Source organism: Cryptotermes secundus, unplaced genomic scaffold, assembly GCF_002891405.2.
Source record: "Cryptotermes secundus unplaced genomic scaffold, Csec_1.0 scaffold414, whole genome shotgun sequence".
Lineage (NCBI taxonomy): Eukaryota > Metazoa > Arthropoda > Insecta > Blattodea > Kalotermitidae > Cryptotermes > Cryptotermes secundus.
The window spans coordinates 623609-640125 of record NW_019743151.1 but is presented as its reverse complement, the minus strand read 5'-3'; the positions used below and the strand labels follow the sequence as shown (position 1 = coordinate 640125).

Here is a 16517-nt window from a genome sequence, read left to right as displayed (position 1 = left end):
GCAAGCATTTCAATGGCCGTGGCGAAGTCTTACAGGGGTTCTCCAGGTTTCTGTGTTCTCGTCAGTTGGCAGCAGTAAGCAGCTGCAAAGTGTTGGTCCCCAAAATGGTCCTCTAGTGCCTGAAGTGTATCCTCGTAAGTCAAATTCATCAGAATGCTGGGTAGCACTTCTGCCACCCGACCCTTCAGAGCGGTAATTAGGTATGTCAATTTTCCCGGTCCGACCATTGGTTGTGTTCCGCTACAGTCTCGAATTGTCGCCGGAACACACTCCATGTTGAATTCCCGTTGAATGTCGGGGCTGAGCTGTGCTTGTGATGACCGTTGATGTATTTCCCCGCTCGGCCCTCGTCTGTCTTGTTTCATCCAACCAGGCTTGGAACTCGCGATTGGCCTCCTCGATTGCTGCGCATGTTTCATCGTAGTTTTTCGTTAGATCTTCCTGGAGTTTTGTTGTTCGTGTGCAGAGGGACACTTCTGCCGTCTGTAATTTTTCTTTTGTCTTTTCAATCCCCTCAGTTAGTTCCGACTGGAGAATCCGTTTGTCGTGTTCAAAGATCACAAAAATGTTTTCAATTCTATGTTGGATTCTTTCATCCAACTCTGACCGCATAGATCGCATTGCGGCCTTCCTATCGGCCGCCACCTTTTCTTGGTAGGCGTCTAATTTTGCCAGAATGACATCTGTTTTTTCTTGGTTGATGTCTGATTTTGCCAGGAAATGTTTCTCTTTCTTCCTATTGGCTTCCGTCCTTTCTTGATAGGATTTCACGTTGGCGTCCATTCTTGCCAGCATTTCCATCATCTGCTGCATCTTCATTTTTTTGCGTGGTTTTCGCGTGTGTAAGTTCGTAACCACTTCTGACACCAATGTAACGTGTTTTGCCACTGAAGACACTGTTCGAATTGTTAATTGGTTTATTTAAGAACCTACATCTCTTACCTACAAATACTTACAACACAGTTGCGGGTTTACACAATTTATACACCCTACACAATAATCTGTTCACTCTATATTCAATGGCCTTCACTTATTCACAGTGCAATACAGGAGCTATACCAGTGTCACTGTATTACACACTCCCAATAATTTCTCACACATTCCGGTATTCTTCACGTTCACGATTCACTCACTGCAGCTGAACTCGGCAACTTCACGATCCACACTGTGTCACTCCTGATCACACACACACTCTTCACATACTGGTCAGCCGGCTTTTTATACCATTCTGTTGCCTCGTGTTACAGCAGTGGTCCCCTTGTTACGTCACCACGGAGGAGGGGGGCAGAGAGTTGACTGGCCTGTTACCGTAGCAGAGGCACTACTGGCGGGGGAGGGGGTGTCCTGCATAGCGCAAATATGTCACATTATTATTGACTGTGTTCTGTAATTGTCTGAATATAATGTGGACGTTTTCATCTAAATGAATGTTTTAAAGCAGATCTCTATGCCAGAAGCTAACCGTTACTTATTTAGTAAACTAATTCTTTACCTTTTATGAAACCTGACTCCGCCATTTGGACTCTATTCTGAACCCGATGAACTGAGTATAATTTGTATGTATTCTTTTCAGGCTTATCATGTTTCTGTCATCAAAGTAGACAACAGTGTGCTCTAAGGAAATTACTTCTGACCAGAAGCATAGTTGTTACGTTGCTTAGATGTGTGGCTTTAAGTAGTTGTGCATACTCGTTGTAGGCTAAGTAAGTCTCTCAGTAGAGGTTAGAAACTGATATCAGAAGCTTTAATACAGTCTCTTCACATTCTCTGTAACCAAACAAAGACATAAAAAATGAACTTGTATTTATGAATTACTCGTGATATTGGAAAGACATTATTTAAAAAACTAGAATGACTCAATTTATTAAAAACAACCTAAAAGGGCACTTTCTAATATTGTTAAAACGTGTCCTTATTTTACAGCCATCTTTGGTAGGCAGGACTTTAGATATGTCTGGCTCATTTAAATTATAGACATGGATGGTGTCTGTGTTACTTCATTGTATTGTATTATGTGCTTGTATACCTATATGTTTTTTTTAACAGATTGTGTATAATCCTGAATAGGTGTTGTTTTTCAAGCCAGGCTTAGAGGGAATGCCTTATGATGGAAATAGCTGTCCTTTATTTACATTTATTGTATCACATAATAGCAAGATATATATATATATATATATTTATTTATACTCTAAGTTACTCATTTAAGTAACCATAAAAGCTATATTATATATTAAATTTCTGTTTCTTACTATGAAATAGTTATATTGACTAATAGATACAAAAATTAAGAGTGAAGTAGTATGTGATTTTGTAATACTGTAATTACAATAATTTTGATTACAAGATCAGTGATGCTTTCTTATCCCAGTTGTCAATAGTAGTTATGAAACAGCGAAGATTATTCTCCATGTGATATTTGTGTTGGTTTTCTGTACTTACACCATAAAGTTCATTATTTTTAACATTTGTTTTATGCACTTTCATATGCCACATTGATAACAGTACGCACTGCTCACATCCGAAACCACTCTTTTGTTGTCTGGAAGTCTATAAATATGTAACTTGTTTTGAAAATCATGCAAGATGATCTTATGATACTTTACTTTCAAGATCAATAAATTTGTAATAATTATCTCATATAGATATATATACACACACGCAGAAGCATAGTTGTTATGTTGTCAATAATGAGCATATGTTATTACACGCGCAGGAAACACCGACATCACCAAAAATACCTCCGAGGCATGAATTGTATTTAATACTTCCCGTGAGTTGAATAGTATATGTTGAAAAGACCACTACTAACTTGTGATAGTATTTTTATTTATTTAAATGTTTATATGGAGGTTAAAATCTGCCAGTCTGATCTGAACTAAAACCTTCACCAATTCAGGACTATTGTTATATACTTACCAAAATAATTTAATAAATACACTTGGTGTGTTGGGCATAGTCATTTCATTTATGCCAAAATGCCCACTACAGTTTCACCAATCTGTGACGAATGAAGGTGTGTTGTCAGCTACATACTGCAACCATTTTGCCCAAGGAAATAACTACCAGCATGCTTCAAATAGCAGGCTAAGTGGGCCACAGCATTCTGAACTACTTGGAGAGAAAAATATCTCCTATCAGGACTTGAACCCTGCCTGTCTAGTCTGCAACATGTCTCTTCACTGAGTTATCTATCAGTTTTTAACATACAGCAAGCTCTAGATTATATGTAGTGATGGAGGGAGAAGTATCACAAATAATTAAAAACAACAGAAAATCAAAATACAGTATTTACCCAAATGTTTTCTTTTTCTGCTTGGACATGTCTTAGGTAATAGTCATACAGTCATTTCACATTCACGTACTTAGAAAATACCCTGTTGGAGTCACTCTTTTTACATTACCAGCCATACCCCGCAAGTATTTCTTTGCTGATTCTGTAGTGATCTGTCTCTCAGTTCAAGGCCAACAAAGTGCAGTGTAAGCCCACTATGCTGGCAGCATTCTTGAGATCAAAGCTTTAGTACATGTACATATTATGCCTCCACTTGCTTGAAAGAAAAATTAAGAGTACCTTGGTATAAATTGGAAGTAATGATGCTCAGAAGAGAGGTTCTAAAGTATCACAGATATTGAAAGTTGTACATTGCAGTTATAATGTGAACTAAAACTAATGGTCACAAAGCACACAAGATACCAACAGTGATGCTGAAGCACAAATATTCAGTGTTGGAGTAAATATCCAGCACTGGTAGAAACTGAAAAATGATTAAAAGTGTGTCAGCTCCATATAGAAAACCTTGTCAACTTTAAAACAAATATTTTTTTCTTTTGTGAAGACTTTAAAGATGAGATCATCATATATTCTAGTAAACAAGGTATCTAATGAAATCTGAGAAATTAAAACCTGCATTGAACTGCAGACTACAACCTACTAGTCCCACTGCTAATCACTAAACAGAAGCAACCCTTGTTCAGTGATAAAAGCTATAAAATAATAAAACAGAAATGTTGCAGTAGGATGTGATTTACAGTGTACTGCATATCACTGTAAAGCATCACTGATACATGGAGCAGCTATAGAAGAACCAGATTGATATTTTGCCGACTCCGTGGTCTTGGCAACAGTGAGCGGGGTGGCATATTAGCGTGTCCTCTCCTCTCCGTCAACCCTACGACTTCCAAGTCCATACGGCCAACAGTGTGGTAGCAGCCTTTGTTTGAAGTGGACCGTGTATTTCAGCTCTGTCAGAGTTATGTTAAGTGTTAAAGTACAGCTAAGCAATGACGCTTGCGTTGTCACACTTGCTTGAATGTGGGCAGTTCCCACAGTGTCAATGTGAAATTCCTTGCAAAACCCACTACAGAAACATACAGTTTGTTGATGGAAGTTCATGGTGATGAATGTCTATCTTGTACTCAAGTTTTTGAGTGGTTCGAAAGATTTAAAAGAGGGAAGGGGAGAGACTGAAGATGATCCACGTCCCGGTCAGCCCTACATGACAAAAACAGGTGCTAACATTGATAAAGAAAGTGTCTGACAGATTTTACATGAACATTTTAACATCTAAAAGCGTGTTCAAAGATGGTGCCGAGAATCCTCACTCCTGAGCAAAAGGAAACATGAACATTTATTTGACTTGACATGCTTATAAAAAAAAAAAAAAAAGATCCAAAGTCAAGCCCTGTGTGATTTTTTTTTTTTTATTTCCAAAGATCAAGTCTACATTAAAAGGAACCCGTTTTGAGTCTGTAGATACAGTGAAGGCAAAGGCAATGGAGGTAATAAAGAAGTTATCAGGAAAGGACCTGCAGCATTACTTCAAACAGTGTAAAATTCGCATGGAGCTTTGTGGAGGTCAGGGAGGGGACCACTTTGAAGGTGATAGCATTTCCATCGTGTGATTAGTTGAATAACAGATTTTAGAGCATCAGGCCGGTTATTTTATAGCCACTCATGTACATATACTGGAACAGATGTAGTGAACAGCGCATATGTTTATGGGAAGCTAGTGTCTGTAAATAAGAGATTCTACACTTCCATGATTAATGCACAAAGTAGATAATCTAATTAAGATAATCCAGAGTCTACTGTACTTTTCCGAGTTCACTGAGAAAAATATCTTCAAGCGTCTATCCCAATATGGCACTATGGATTGAAACAATTAATGGAAATTTTATTATTTTAAGTGGACATGCCAAAATAATGAAGGATTTAGCATTTTTGGTATCCTTACCATTATCTTCAATGAAAAGTTTAAGATTTTATAATTTACATATCTCTTGTATTTGCAACTATTTCCATATTAGGAGTCGCCTCGTACAAATAGACGTCCAGCTGACTCACATGTATGTATGTTAAATGCAGCCAAGTGACCCAGCACTTTGTGCATACTAATGCCAGTACTTGAGTTAGATTCTCCTTAGAGAACAGTGAATGTTCTCGATCTTCAAGCATGCCATTAGATGTTGGGTTTGCCTTGATTATTGGCCCAGCAACAAATATGACAGCCAATATTTCTTTCTGTGTCAGTTGTCTTCCATTACACAGAACTGACTGAATTTCATATGTATTCTTTAAAATAGTGAACAATATCAGAGAAGCTAAACCATACTATCTTCAAATTTTGCTTTTTGACAAGCCAGCGATTTCATCCAGATGTATTCAAACTTCGTGTTCGCGTCTTAAGCACTACCATTTTTGTGTCATAATGAGGGTTAAATACTTTCTGAAGAACACACAGGTCAATCAAAGAAACATTTTCAACTTCCACTGACTAGTCACAGAGCACTATACAATGAAACAAGCTACTGGCCTAAGAACAAGTTTAGATTATGTCATGGACACTTCCCATTGGCTGGTATTTGAGGGGTGGGACACCTGATTTTGCTGTCAAGTCATGCTAAATGGAACTCTTAAAACACTGTCCCCCACTGCAATTTCTATGACAGTTTGAGGAGTTGGCTGATGTTTTTAAGTAACATAATAGGATGGCTGTGTGCACGTATGCTAAGCACGTCTGCTTCAAGATCAAGTAAAATCTCTTATTCAAATATATACTCTGGAGACTCTGGAAGATAATTTGTCGTCTCCCCTAGACAGTGGAGGCTTGTCACTGTAATAAAGTTTTCATTGTAAGCCATACTCGTGTCTACTGTAGTTGCACTGTTCCATACATGATGCACTTTCCCAGCACTTGCCTGGAGGGACAACAGAAATCCATGGAAACCCCTTCTGGATAGCCACTGTCCTGGCCAAGATTCAAACCACAAATCTGAATAAAAGTCAGAAGCATCACACCTTGACACAACTTTCCCAGTTTGTATATTATAAATGAGCATTTGACGCATCACAGGTGTGCATCATTTTTATTTTCTATGCATGATTCATTTAGCAATGCTGACTGTAGCCCAGACTCTGTACCATCAAATGGTAAAATGAGCAATGAATAATGAATTGGCAAGGACATGGAAAGAAGTGGGCATGGCTTGATTTGAGGCCCTATCCTGGCATTTGTTTGCAGGGACTGTGAAAAACCAAAAAAATGTGTTCAGCATAGGCAGTGCCACATCCAGTGTTAGGCAAAGTTATTCTTATACTTAATTAAGCATTATACCATGAAGATGTAAGAAGTGGACATACAGTTCCACCATTCTTAACCTTAGCACTAGTCCTCCTAGGGATGTCATGTCCTACTGAATATTGCATATGACAGTACTTTCATGAATCTCACAAACTCCAAGGGTTATCGATTACAAACATACTAAATATACACTGATATGTTGGGTTTTTGGACTTTATCCATCGTCCTGGTTTTTAAGATAACAAATAAAAACACGACGTTTCGGAAACTGGATCTGTTTCCATCCTCAGGTGAAGGAGAACACCTATTCAGTTGGGTCCGTTAGAAAGAGCTAGCCTCAATCACTGGACCTGGTCCAGTCTAACGGACCCAACTGAATAGGTGTTCTCCTTCACCTGAGGACGGAAACAGATCCAGTTTCCGAAACGTCGTGTTTTTATTTGTTATCTTAAAAACCAGGACGATGGATAAAGTCCAAAAACCCAACATATCAGTGTGTTATACACCATCGTCAGAATCCTATAGTAATACTAAATATATGAAGGATTACATCGGGTAACTTTAAAATGGAATTTTCACTCATGCAAGTTATGTGCAGAAATGGATCCCTAAGTTGTATTTTATTAATGTAAAGTTCCTCCTAGCCTCACCATTTTCAGGAGAGCAGATATCATTAAGTTCTACCAGAAACTCTTTAACCTGTTAGTCTCAATTCAATTTACACTTTTTTCTCTATGGCTCTACAGCCATTTGGACCTGGGCCACTTTTTCATTTCTTAATCCTATACACAGTAGGACTCCTTGGACAGTGGATCAGCCCATCACAAGGCCACTACCTATATGCAGAATAAATGCACACACATCCATGCCTTGAGTGAGATTCGAACCCATGTCACCAGTGTTCGAGTGGGTGAAGATGGTTGGTTCATGCCTTAAACCGTGCTGCTACTGTGATCAGCTTCAATTTACACTTCCTCAGCTTAATATACGGTGGAACCTCATTATGAGAATACAAAAAATTCCCAAAAATGCTTGTAATGAATACTACATATTTGCTTAACTTAACTAATGGTTTCTGTTTGCAACCAACCACTAATTAAAAGTAATTCTTTTATGATCATATTTCCTCTACAAGTGAACTAGTTCCACGTAATTACCTCAGTCGATAGAATCCACGGTTTTGTCAAGACCACGGAGGCCAAGTTGCCACTTTCCTAAATGGCAGATGATATCAATCAAGCATGTCATTATTTCCCTATGTAGTATCGACAGGCACTTTTGATTGTCAAGAGATTCGAGATTTCCCAAACATAACAAGTTGCATTGTTGAAATAATGTGAGTCTGAGAGTTCTCATGTCGTTTCAGTGCTTTATGAAGGTTGTTGATATCACCAAACCCAGTCTTGTTCCATACATTTTTTTCCTTGAGAAACAATAGGCATGGCCAACAAAACAATTTTCCTATATTATGGCAACCGGATAGCCACTCTGTTTTAGAATACTGTTCCAAATTAAATTTCCTCACATAATTTGGTTTGAGCTTTAAGTTCTGGCAACTCGCATGTCGTTCGTCCTCTTTCTATAATTATTTTCTTTTCAGAAAATGCTCTGCTATTAAACCCCCGTTTTAAAAGGCTTTCGATTGCACAGTCGCAGTCGCGTTGTCTGTCAGCATTCATTTTAGCTGTTGCCTGTGCGTGTAGTCTATTCACGCCCCTGCCCATCTTACCACAATATCAGATTTGCTTCCCTTAAACGTGGACAACTTCCTTCTGATGCGTCAAAATACGATCACAAATACAATCTTACGCCATATAAATATGCACTTAGAATATTTTAATAACACTTAATGTTACCTATAACACCCATCAAGACTGAAATCACACACAAACAGTTAATTTTCACATAACCATCGAAATAACACATTCCTTCACTGGCCTAGCCAGCAAACTGAAATTTGCTTCGCTTGGCTCCTTCGGATTGGACAAAGTATTACCAAGATTAACGAAACAAAACTTGGTCCATCCCACCAAGCAGGGTTAGGGAGAAAGAGGAGGCATGTGGCCTTAGCAGCAGCTAAATGACAATATTCAAATTGATTTATTTATATAACTTCCTTTCTTTTCGTTTCCTAACTACGGAGCAATGCTTCCCTTGCTTCCATGCACGGCACGCCACCGGTAAAGCTGTAAACTTAACTTGGTTCATCCTCGTCCATCACACTAGTAATGATATACAAGATTTTTAACCACCATCCAGTGTGATTGATAACGAGTTATGTTTTTAATTTTTCATCCTTTACATGTTTCAGTCAAAATGACCATCTTCAGAAGGATATAAACACGTAAGGAAACTACTATTACCATTCTAACCAATGCTAAGATGTACATTGATTTGTTAAAACATCTAAAAATTATTACAATAAGTCTGTTTACAAGTAATGTACAATATTTGTAATCTAGAACCAATCTGGTTTGTGTCATTACACTTCTTGTTAATGGAAGATGAGTATATTCTAGAGTGTGGTTTTGTTGTCTGATGATCAGTTATATTATGGATATCATGTAGTGTTTCTGTAATGCAGATTATATTCAAATATGACTACCTTTGGTATGGTGGTCCAGGTATGCAGGCTACGCTGTGTTATTATACTGCTCTAACATGTGTTGTGTTGCTTATTTGTACCCTTTGTGCCTCATGAAGTTTGTGTAGGTTTGTAGTTTCACCATGATGTCGAACATACAATTCTGATTATTATCGCTTTCCTCTGTATGTTTTTCCTCTTCTATTATTTTATTAGGTTTATTAAAATAATAAATGTGAAATTTTCTTATATTCATGAGATTCCCGTTTTTAGCATGCTTAACCATTTGCATAGTTTCTGTCATAGGTCCATACTGGTGGAGTTTATTTAGTATGTGTTTGGCGAAGGCCAAATCATCTTTGTTAAATCTTAACATTTCTTATGTGTTCTTTATATCTCATTGTTAGGTTTGTACCTATGTTGCCGATGTATACTTTGTGATAGCTTTGGCAAGTTATTTTGCATATCCCACTTTTTTCGTGAGTTCAATTAATTGCTTCTCATTTAGTAATTTACCTATGGTGGAAATTGTTTCAAAGGTTATCTTTAAGTTAGTGTCTTTGAAAAGTTTTCTGATTTTCAATATATAATTTCCTGTGTAGGTAAATGTAACCCATCTTTGTTCCTTTTTGGCCTTATCTTCCAAATTATTTTCCCATTGTTTGAGTTGTATATATTGTCACATGTAGGGTGGTACATGTGACAAAATGACAGGTTCCAGTTGTTTTAAAGGAGTGTTTACCACAATGTTGCATAGCAGTGGTGTCGGCACTGACCCCATGGAAAGCCAGTCACATGACAGTCATCTTGCCAGCCTATTCTATTGGTGTGTTGACTGTTGCCTAGCAACAAACAATAAACGTTCATCCCATTGTTGAGTGTGCTAGTGCAACTGAAGGTTGTTTATAGATCATTTCCTAGAAACGTTCTGGACATCATCACAATATGGAAGATGTATTCCTCCCTATATCCATTATTTAGTGCTACATTAATGATGGTGTTCAGTTCCTTCTTTTTGTTGTTTTCATTAAAGGGTAGTGTGAGAAGTCTGTCTATCCAGTTTTTGTATGTTGCTACTTTAGTAGAGTATGCTAAAAAGGGAATCTCATGAATATAAGAAAATATCACATTTATCACTTTAATAAACCTAATAAAATAATAGAAGAGGAAAGCAATAATAATCAGAATTGTATGTTCGACATCATGGTGAAACAACAGTACAAACCTACACAAACTTCATGAGGCATAAAGGGTACAAATATGCAACACAACACATGTTAGAGCAGTATAACAACATAGCATAGCCTGCATACCTGGACCACCATACCATAGGTAGTCATATTTGAATATAATCTGCATTACAGAAACACTACACGATATCCATAATATAACTGATCATCAGACAACAAAACCACACTCTAGAATATACTCATCTTCCATTGTAATGACACAAACCAGATTGTTTCTAGATTACAAATATTGTATATTACAGTGTAACCTCGCTTAACAAGCATAATTTGTTCCAGAGTCTTACTCGTAATGCGAAACACTCGTTAAGCGAAACAATTTTTCCCATATAAATTAATGTAAAATATGATAATGCATTCCATGCCAAAAAAATACTAAAAAAATTTTATGTATAACGTTTATTCAAAGAAAATTATATATACATTGTTAAGGAGCGTGAATCATCTTCGTCTTTTCTTCTATGCGGAATGAACCAACCTGGAATGCGACTTCGATTTGCAGGGAAAAAAAAATTGAAATAATTAGTTTATTATTTATGATATATATCTAATTCTTTTTTACTAGAAAGGTGTCTAGAGACATTTGTTTTTGCTGACGCTTCAAAATTTGGTGAAAATGCGACACATGTCCTATGCATAGGGCAGTCCAAACAAATATTCTGAAGTTTAGAATTCAATTTATAGCACTGACACAAAATGCGATCATTAAATAAATTTGTAGTGCGCATAGCTACTGCCTTAATAGGGTGATGCTTCTCAAATGCAACAGTTTCCCATGCTTTCAGCACTTCTCTTATTGCATCAGAAGATTGCTGCTTTGCTGTTACCTCCTCCTCTTCGTTGAGGATAGTGCAGATCGTTTATGTAGACCGATTGTATGTGCGTGCTAGATCAGCCATGCTCACACCTCGTTCTTGCTTTTCAATGATTTTACGTTTCATTTCTATGGTTATTTTTATTCTCTTATGACTGTCTTTTTGCGGGTTTTTCTTCGGGGACATTTTTGCAAGGGTTATTAAACTTTGCACAAAAAAATCACAAATAATATGTCTGAACACAAGTTTGGAAAAATGTGTCATCACATGCTAGTGGAACAAATGCTAAACACAGACTGATGTAGCATGTGCACAATCCGGGACTTCCCCTCTCATCACTCATTATGCGAAACATCGCCTGTTAAGCGAGTCATTTTTTTTTACAATTCTCCTTATGTGAATTACTTGTTATGAGGTGCTCGTTAAGCGAGGTTCCACTGTACTTGTCAACAGACTTATTGTAATAATTTTCAGATGTTTTAACAAATCAATGTACATCATAGCATTGGTTAGAAGATATATGACATGGCAATAGTAGTTTCCTTACATGCTGATATCCTTGTGAAGATGGTCACTTTGACTCAAACATGTAAAGGATGAAAAATTAAAACATATCTTCTAGACAGTTGGCTCACAGATGGTGGTAATAGTGTCAAGCCTTATGCCCCCCCCCCAGAAGATTCCTGATACTTATTTCTGTTAGAGTCTGAGTTGACCCGAGGGCCATAGTGCAGCTGGAAGGATTAGGTTAAATTTAAAAAATAGGTCAAGCCATAGCTCAGGTGGTCAGTCACTTGCTTCCCACCATGGTGGCCCAGGTCTGAGCCCCAGTCAGGTCATGTGGGATTTGTGGTGGTCAAATTGGCACTAGGGCAGGTTTTCTCAAGAGTATTTCTGTTTCCTCTGCCAATCTAAATTCCACCACCCTCCAGACTAAAAATAAAATTTAGAGCCTCGATCATATATCAAGGAGTGTTAACAACAGTCAAAAGAAATGCATAGGACAGTCCAAACAAATATTCTGAAGTTTAGAATTCAATTTATAGCACTGACACAAAATTTAATACAATTCTTCACAAATTTCTGTCAGGATCTGTACTGTGTCTTTATAGTAAATTCAATGATGTTAGGGTCTTGAGAAACTCATCATTACTTAGCATATTGCCTTTTATGGAACCTAAAAGTTCATCACCATGTTCACAACAGTCCACTATTAAGCACTATTCTCAGCCAGTTAAATTGAGTACACACACCCTCGTATGTCATTTCTTTAGGATCTGTTGTAACATATCTGTCCAAGATCTCACAAGAGTATTCTTACCTCAAGGTTTTTCAATTAATATTTTATATGCAAAGAGGAGCTCCATATTGCAGTGATGTCGCAAAACAGTCTATACAATCGGTATCCATTTAATTGTTAACAGATACTTAAAAAACATATTTTCATACTTCAAGTACTTTTGAAGACAGACAATTTTGTTTAATAAGGGTTCTTCTGGTGGTGCTTGAACTTCTGCTTCAAGTTCATCTGAAATACAGAGAAGAAATTTTTCATGAAGTCATTTTTATTACTGTTGGTATAGCAACCTATGCAGTCACATCTTTTGGAAGAGCTGAATCAATCGTCAACCTAAGAAATTCATCAGACATGCAAATAAATTAAAATGAGGATGGATGGAGGACTCTGGGAATACAAATGTAAAGAAAATGGTCTATTGCAGGAAGGCTGAATTTCACTGTCTCTGAGTAATTTGATTTCAGAATGACGATACAAAAGAAGTGATTAAAATATTATCACACGAATGAGTGAGTACACATGGGATTTTGATTGGTAATCATATTTATTGCATTCTTAAAACTCATTACCACTTATTCACACTCTACAATTAACTACAACACACACTAAGACTTCTCAGTCTGCTGTGTCTTTGCCGGTTGTCACCTGGTAACACTCCCAATGCTGCAGATTCCTCAGCTTCTGTGTTTCATGGCTCTGGTCCTTACTGGCTGGCACCTATCTCACAACTCGACTCAGCACTCCTACACAGCGGCTTACAACAATGGGGGCTCCTCCACCTTTGCCAGGGGGTGACTGTCTGCAACAACATCTGATGGGTCTGTCTCCCAACTGCTAACTGAAGTCTCAAGACTCTTGAACCACTTGTGAATACAAATCAATATCACATACAGACTAGTGTTCCCGGTCACCATCTTCACTGTGCTGCTGGGTAACATTTTCCAGCAGTGGACATTCCTCTGCTCCCAGACTCATGTCCTTGCAGGTTGGCAGCCATCTCACACAACTTCCTAATTTTCTAACTCCAGCCTCTCAAGACTGCTTCACCTGTCCCACTGATCCTCACAACGGACTCAACAGAGAACACTGCTTCTTGCAGTTGCTTAGTTGCAGTGTGACATGGCAGTTGTGGCAAATGCAACGAAAACACTGCTTCCAACGGTTCTTCTATTACTGCGTGTAAGCATGGCCACAGTTAAGTGATGTCTACTGAGCTACTGCCTAGGAATGGATGTATTTACAAAGCTGTTCCCAAGCAACAGCCTTTTCTGCTGGCTCCACAATTCCGGCTCTCAGCAGACATGTCACAATATTTTTTTAACCTTTCACAACAGTAATTTCTGGACTGTAAGAACCATGACATCAGGCCCCTGCTCCATTCCTTGGGTCTCAGTGACCACTTTCCACACAACCAGGTTATAAACTGAACCAATTCCTCAACCTACACACTTCAACCCTGATGACAGAGGAACCATGTTCCTCTGAAATACCAGCAGCTGCCCACAAACTCACGCAGTGTCACAACTGAGAAAACTACACTCCAAAGTTTATTCATCTATCTAGTAGTAGAAGTCTGAGGTTGAGCATCACTATTCAGCCTTCGGTATGATCCTGACCCAAAAATACTGGGAAAACTATGTAACAATATATGCCAGTGGAAGCTGAACTTCTCATAACTTAAATAATTTAATCAAAGTTTTCACAAAAATAGCTAACCATATTTCATGGATGAGGTCCAACAATTTTTATGTGGGTTATTTAATGATGCTAACAGTAGCTAGACTACACAGTGTCAAATTGTAGGCTGACTGATAGATTGAAGGAACCAATCCAGTTATTTAAGTGCTTCGGGGAGTAGCGCTGTTGATAAAGTCTGAACTTCATAGCAGTTTACCTTCAAATTTGTACCAAGGTCAGTCTCGGAATGGGTGCTTGGTTTCCATAAAGACAGAAGCCCACCCTCACCTCCAGTCAAAAGTAATTCACTCTGAAAGTAAAGACAAATGGCATTTCAAGTTATTATTATTTTCCATACATGAGGTTGGGCATACGTCTATGACCCTGACTCAGCACAGGTGGAACCCATGGATATTAAGAGGGCCTCAGATTGCAGGGTTTTGGCTCTGAAGTTGAGACTCTTAACCTTTCCGGTTCTATGTCGATATATAATCAACATGGTGACAGTGCGTCCATGGACGAATGTTGATATATGATTGACAGAGTGTCTTTCGCATTTCTCTGATCATATGTACCTACTGGCCACTGTATTCTGTGTCAACACATTCATGAATGTTCTGTCTGCCTTCTTCTGCCATCTAGAAGTCATTATTTAAACTTCTTGAGGAACGAATGCTGTTTATATATTATGGTGTCACGTGTTAGTAACATGCTTTTACGTTCAGCCAAATCTCAGCCCTTTGGATTGATGAAACTGAGATAATTCCTTGTGTGATGCAGATGGAGAATCTGATATGTTAAGTGAAGAACTTGATATTGACTTTGATAATTAGATTAATTTGGAAACTGAAGGAGAAACTGCAAGTAAAGAATCGAGCAACAAAACGTTGGAAAATTACAGTGAAACAAGCGTTGTTGCATGTTGATGGGTGGGAAGACTGGACAAGAAACCAAGGCGTTTACTAAAGATGCAGGGCCACAATTTAAGCTTCTGCCATATGCACAGCCCATGTATTGTTTTATTTTATTCTTCAATGATGAGCTTTTGAATAACACTGTTATTGCTGACCTTCAGCTAAGCCTGAGATCTATCTGGAGTAGGTGGTCTGATGTGTCTGTTCCTGAAGTGAATGCATTTTTAGGCCTAATCAAAAATATGGGCATAATCCCATTACCCAAAATAAAAGACTACTGGTCTAGTGAGAGGAAAACACAGATCAAATTTTCTGGTGATGGAATGTCCAGCGATCACTTTTCTCAGATAATCTGGATGATGCATGTGGGGAAATGATACCCCCGAAGAAAGCAACTGGGCCATGAGAAGAACAAAGAAAGTACATGAGGTGACAGAACATATAGAGAAACAGTTTCAGAAAAGTTTTGTGCCAGGTAAAAGAATTGCAATAGGTGAATCAACAGTTGGGTTCAAGTGCAAAATAATTTTCAAAATTCATAATCCAAAAAACAAACCAAGTGGGGCATCAGATTATTTGTATTAGCTGAAAGTAACGCTGGTTATATTCACAGTATAATTCCAAATTACGGAAAAGTTACAGGCAACGGGTGTAATTTGCCATACTCTGAAAACTGTTCATTTCAAGAATAGTTCTTTCTTTGATGGAAAGACAATGACTCAGTGTGTCTGGTATTGAAGACTACCATCTTTTCACTGATTAGATATTATATCAGTGTTGAGCTGGCCCAAGAATTGGACAATAAAAATGTACATTCTTTTTTGTTTTTACTTTATGCCCTTGTTGCACCAACTTTTCAGGCAAAACCGGTCACCCAGTGGCTCGGCAGGCATTTACAAACCTGTGATGTCCTGGCTGTGGAAGTCTGCAAAATGCTATGACCAGAAAGGGCTAAGCAGCCTGAGGAACATTGCGGGTGCTCACTGGGCCCAGCAGAAGGGGAGTGCTTATGGTAACTGGACGTAGTGCCCCATGTTGTTGAGAATCCAGTAATGTAAAAATGTTCCAAGTTGGTAATAGCGATCTATATTCATTTTTGTTTTGTATTATAATAAAAAGTTTCTTCTCATCCAATATGGCTATTAAGTGATATGTAAGCACGACATGAAAATAAACAGGTTATGGGCCCAGTTTTGCTCAAAAACTAAAAAAGGAAAGAAAAAAAAGGAGAAGACGAAAGAAGAATAATGAAAAAATGGCAACCACAGAGACAGAAGAGGTAACTCATCTGCCAAAACTGAAGGACGCCGACTCATTTCCATTGTGGGATTTTGAAATCAAGATTCTGATGTGTGCAAAAGAACTGATAAACATCGTTGATGGCAGCGACCTGTTAAGTGAC

At 38.0% G+C, this 16517-nt stretch overlaps 2 protein-coding genes across 6 annotated transcripts in view; one reads left to right on the top strand and one right to left on the bottom strand.

The window, feature by feature from the left end:
• Positions 1 to 2462, top strand: part of LOC111873845 (cysteine and histidine-rich protein 1 homolog) — a 32793-nt gene extending 30331 nt beyond the window's left edge. Inside the window, exon 6 of the mRNA XM_023868873.1 lies at positions 1574 to 2462. Within this exon, the coding sequence (XP_023724641.1) occupies positions 1574 to 1601 (28 nt within the window). The 3' untranslated portion in view covers positions 1602 to 2462. The remainder of the gene's footprint in view (positions 1 to 1573) is intronic.
• LOC111873852 (WD repeat-containing protein 89) overlaps positions 1993 to 16517 on the bottom strand; it is a 62323-nt gene continuing 47798 nt past the window's right edge. For 3 of the 5 annotated variants that reach the window (XM_023868885.2, XM_023868888.2, XM_023868887.2), the window contains one exon: positions 12762 to 14511. In XM_023868885.2, coding sequence (XP_023724653.1) covers positions 14359 to 14511 — 153 coding nt within the window. In that variant the 3' untranslated portion in view covers positions 12762 to 14358. The other 2 variants (XR_004514040.1, XM_023868886.2) reach the window with 2 other exon arrangements.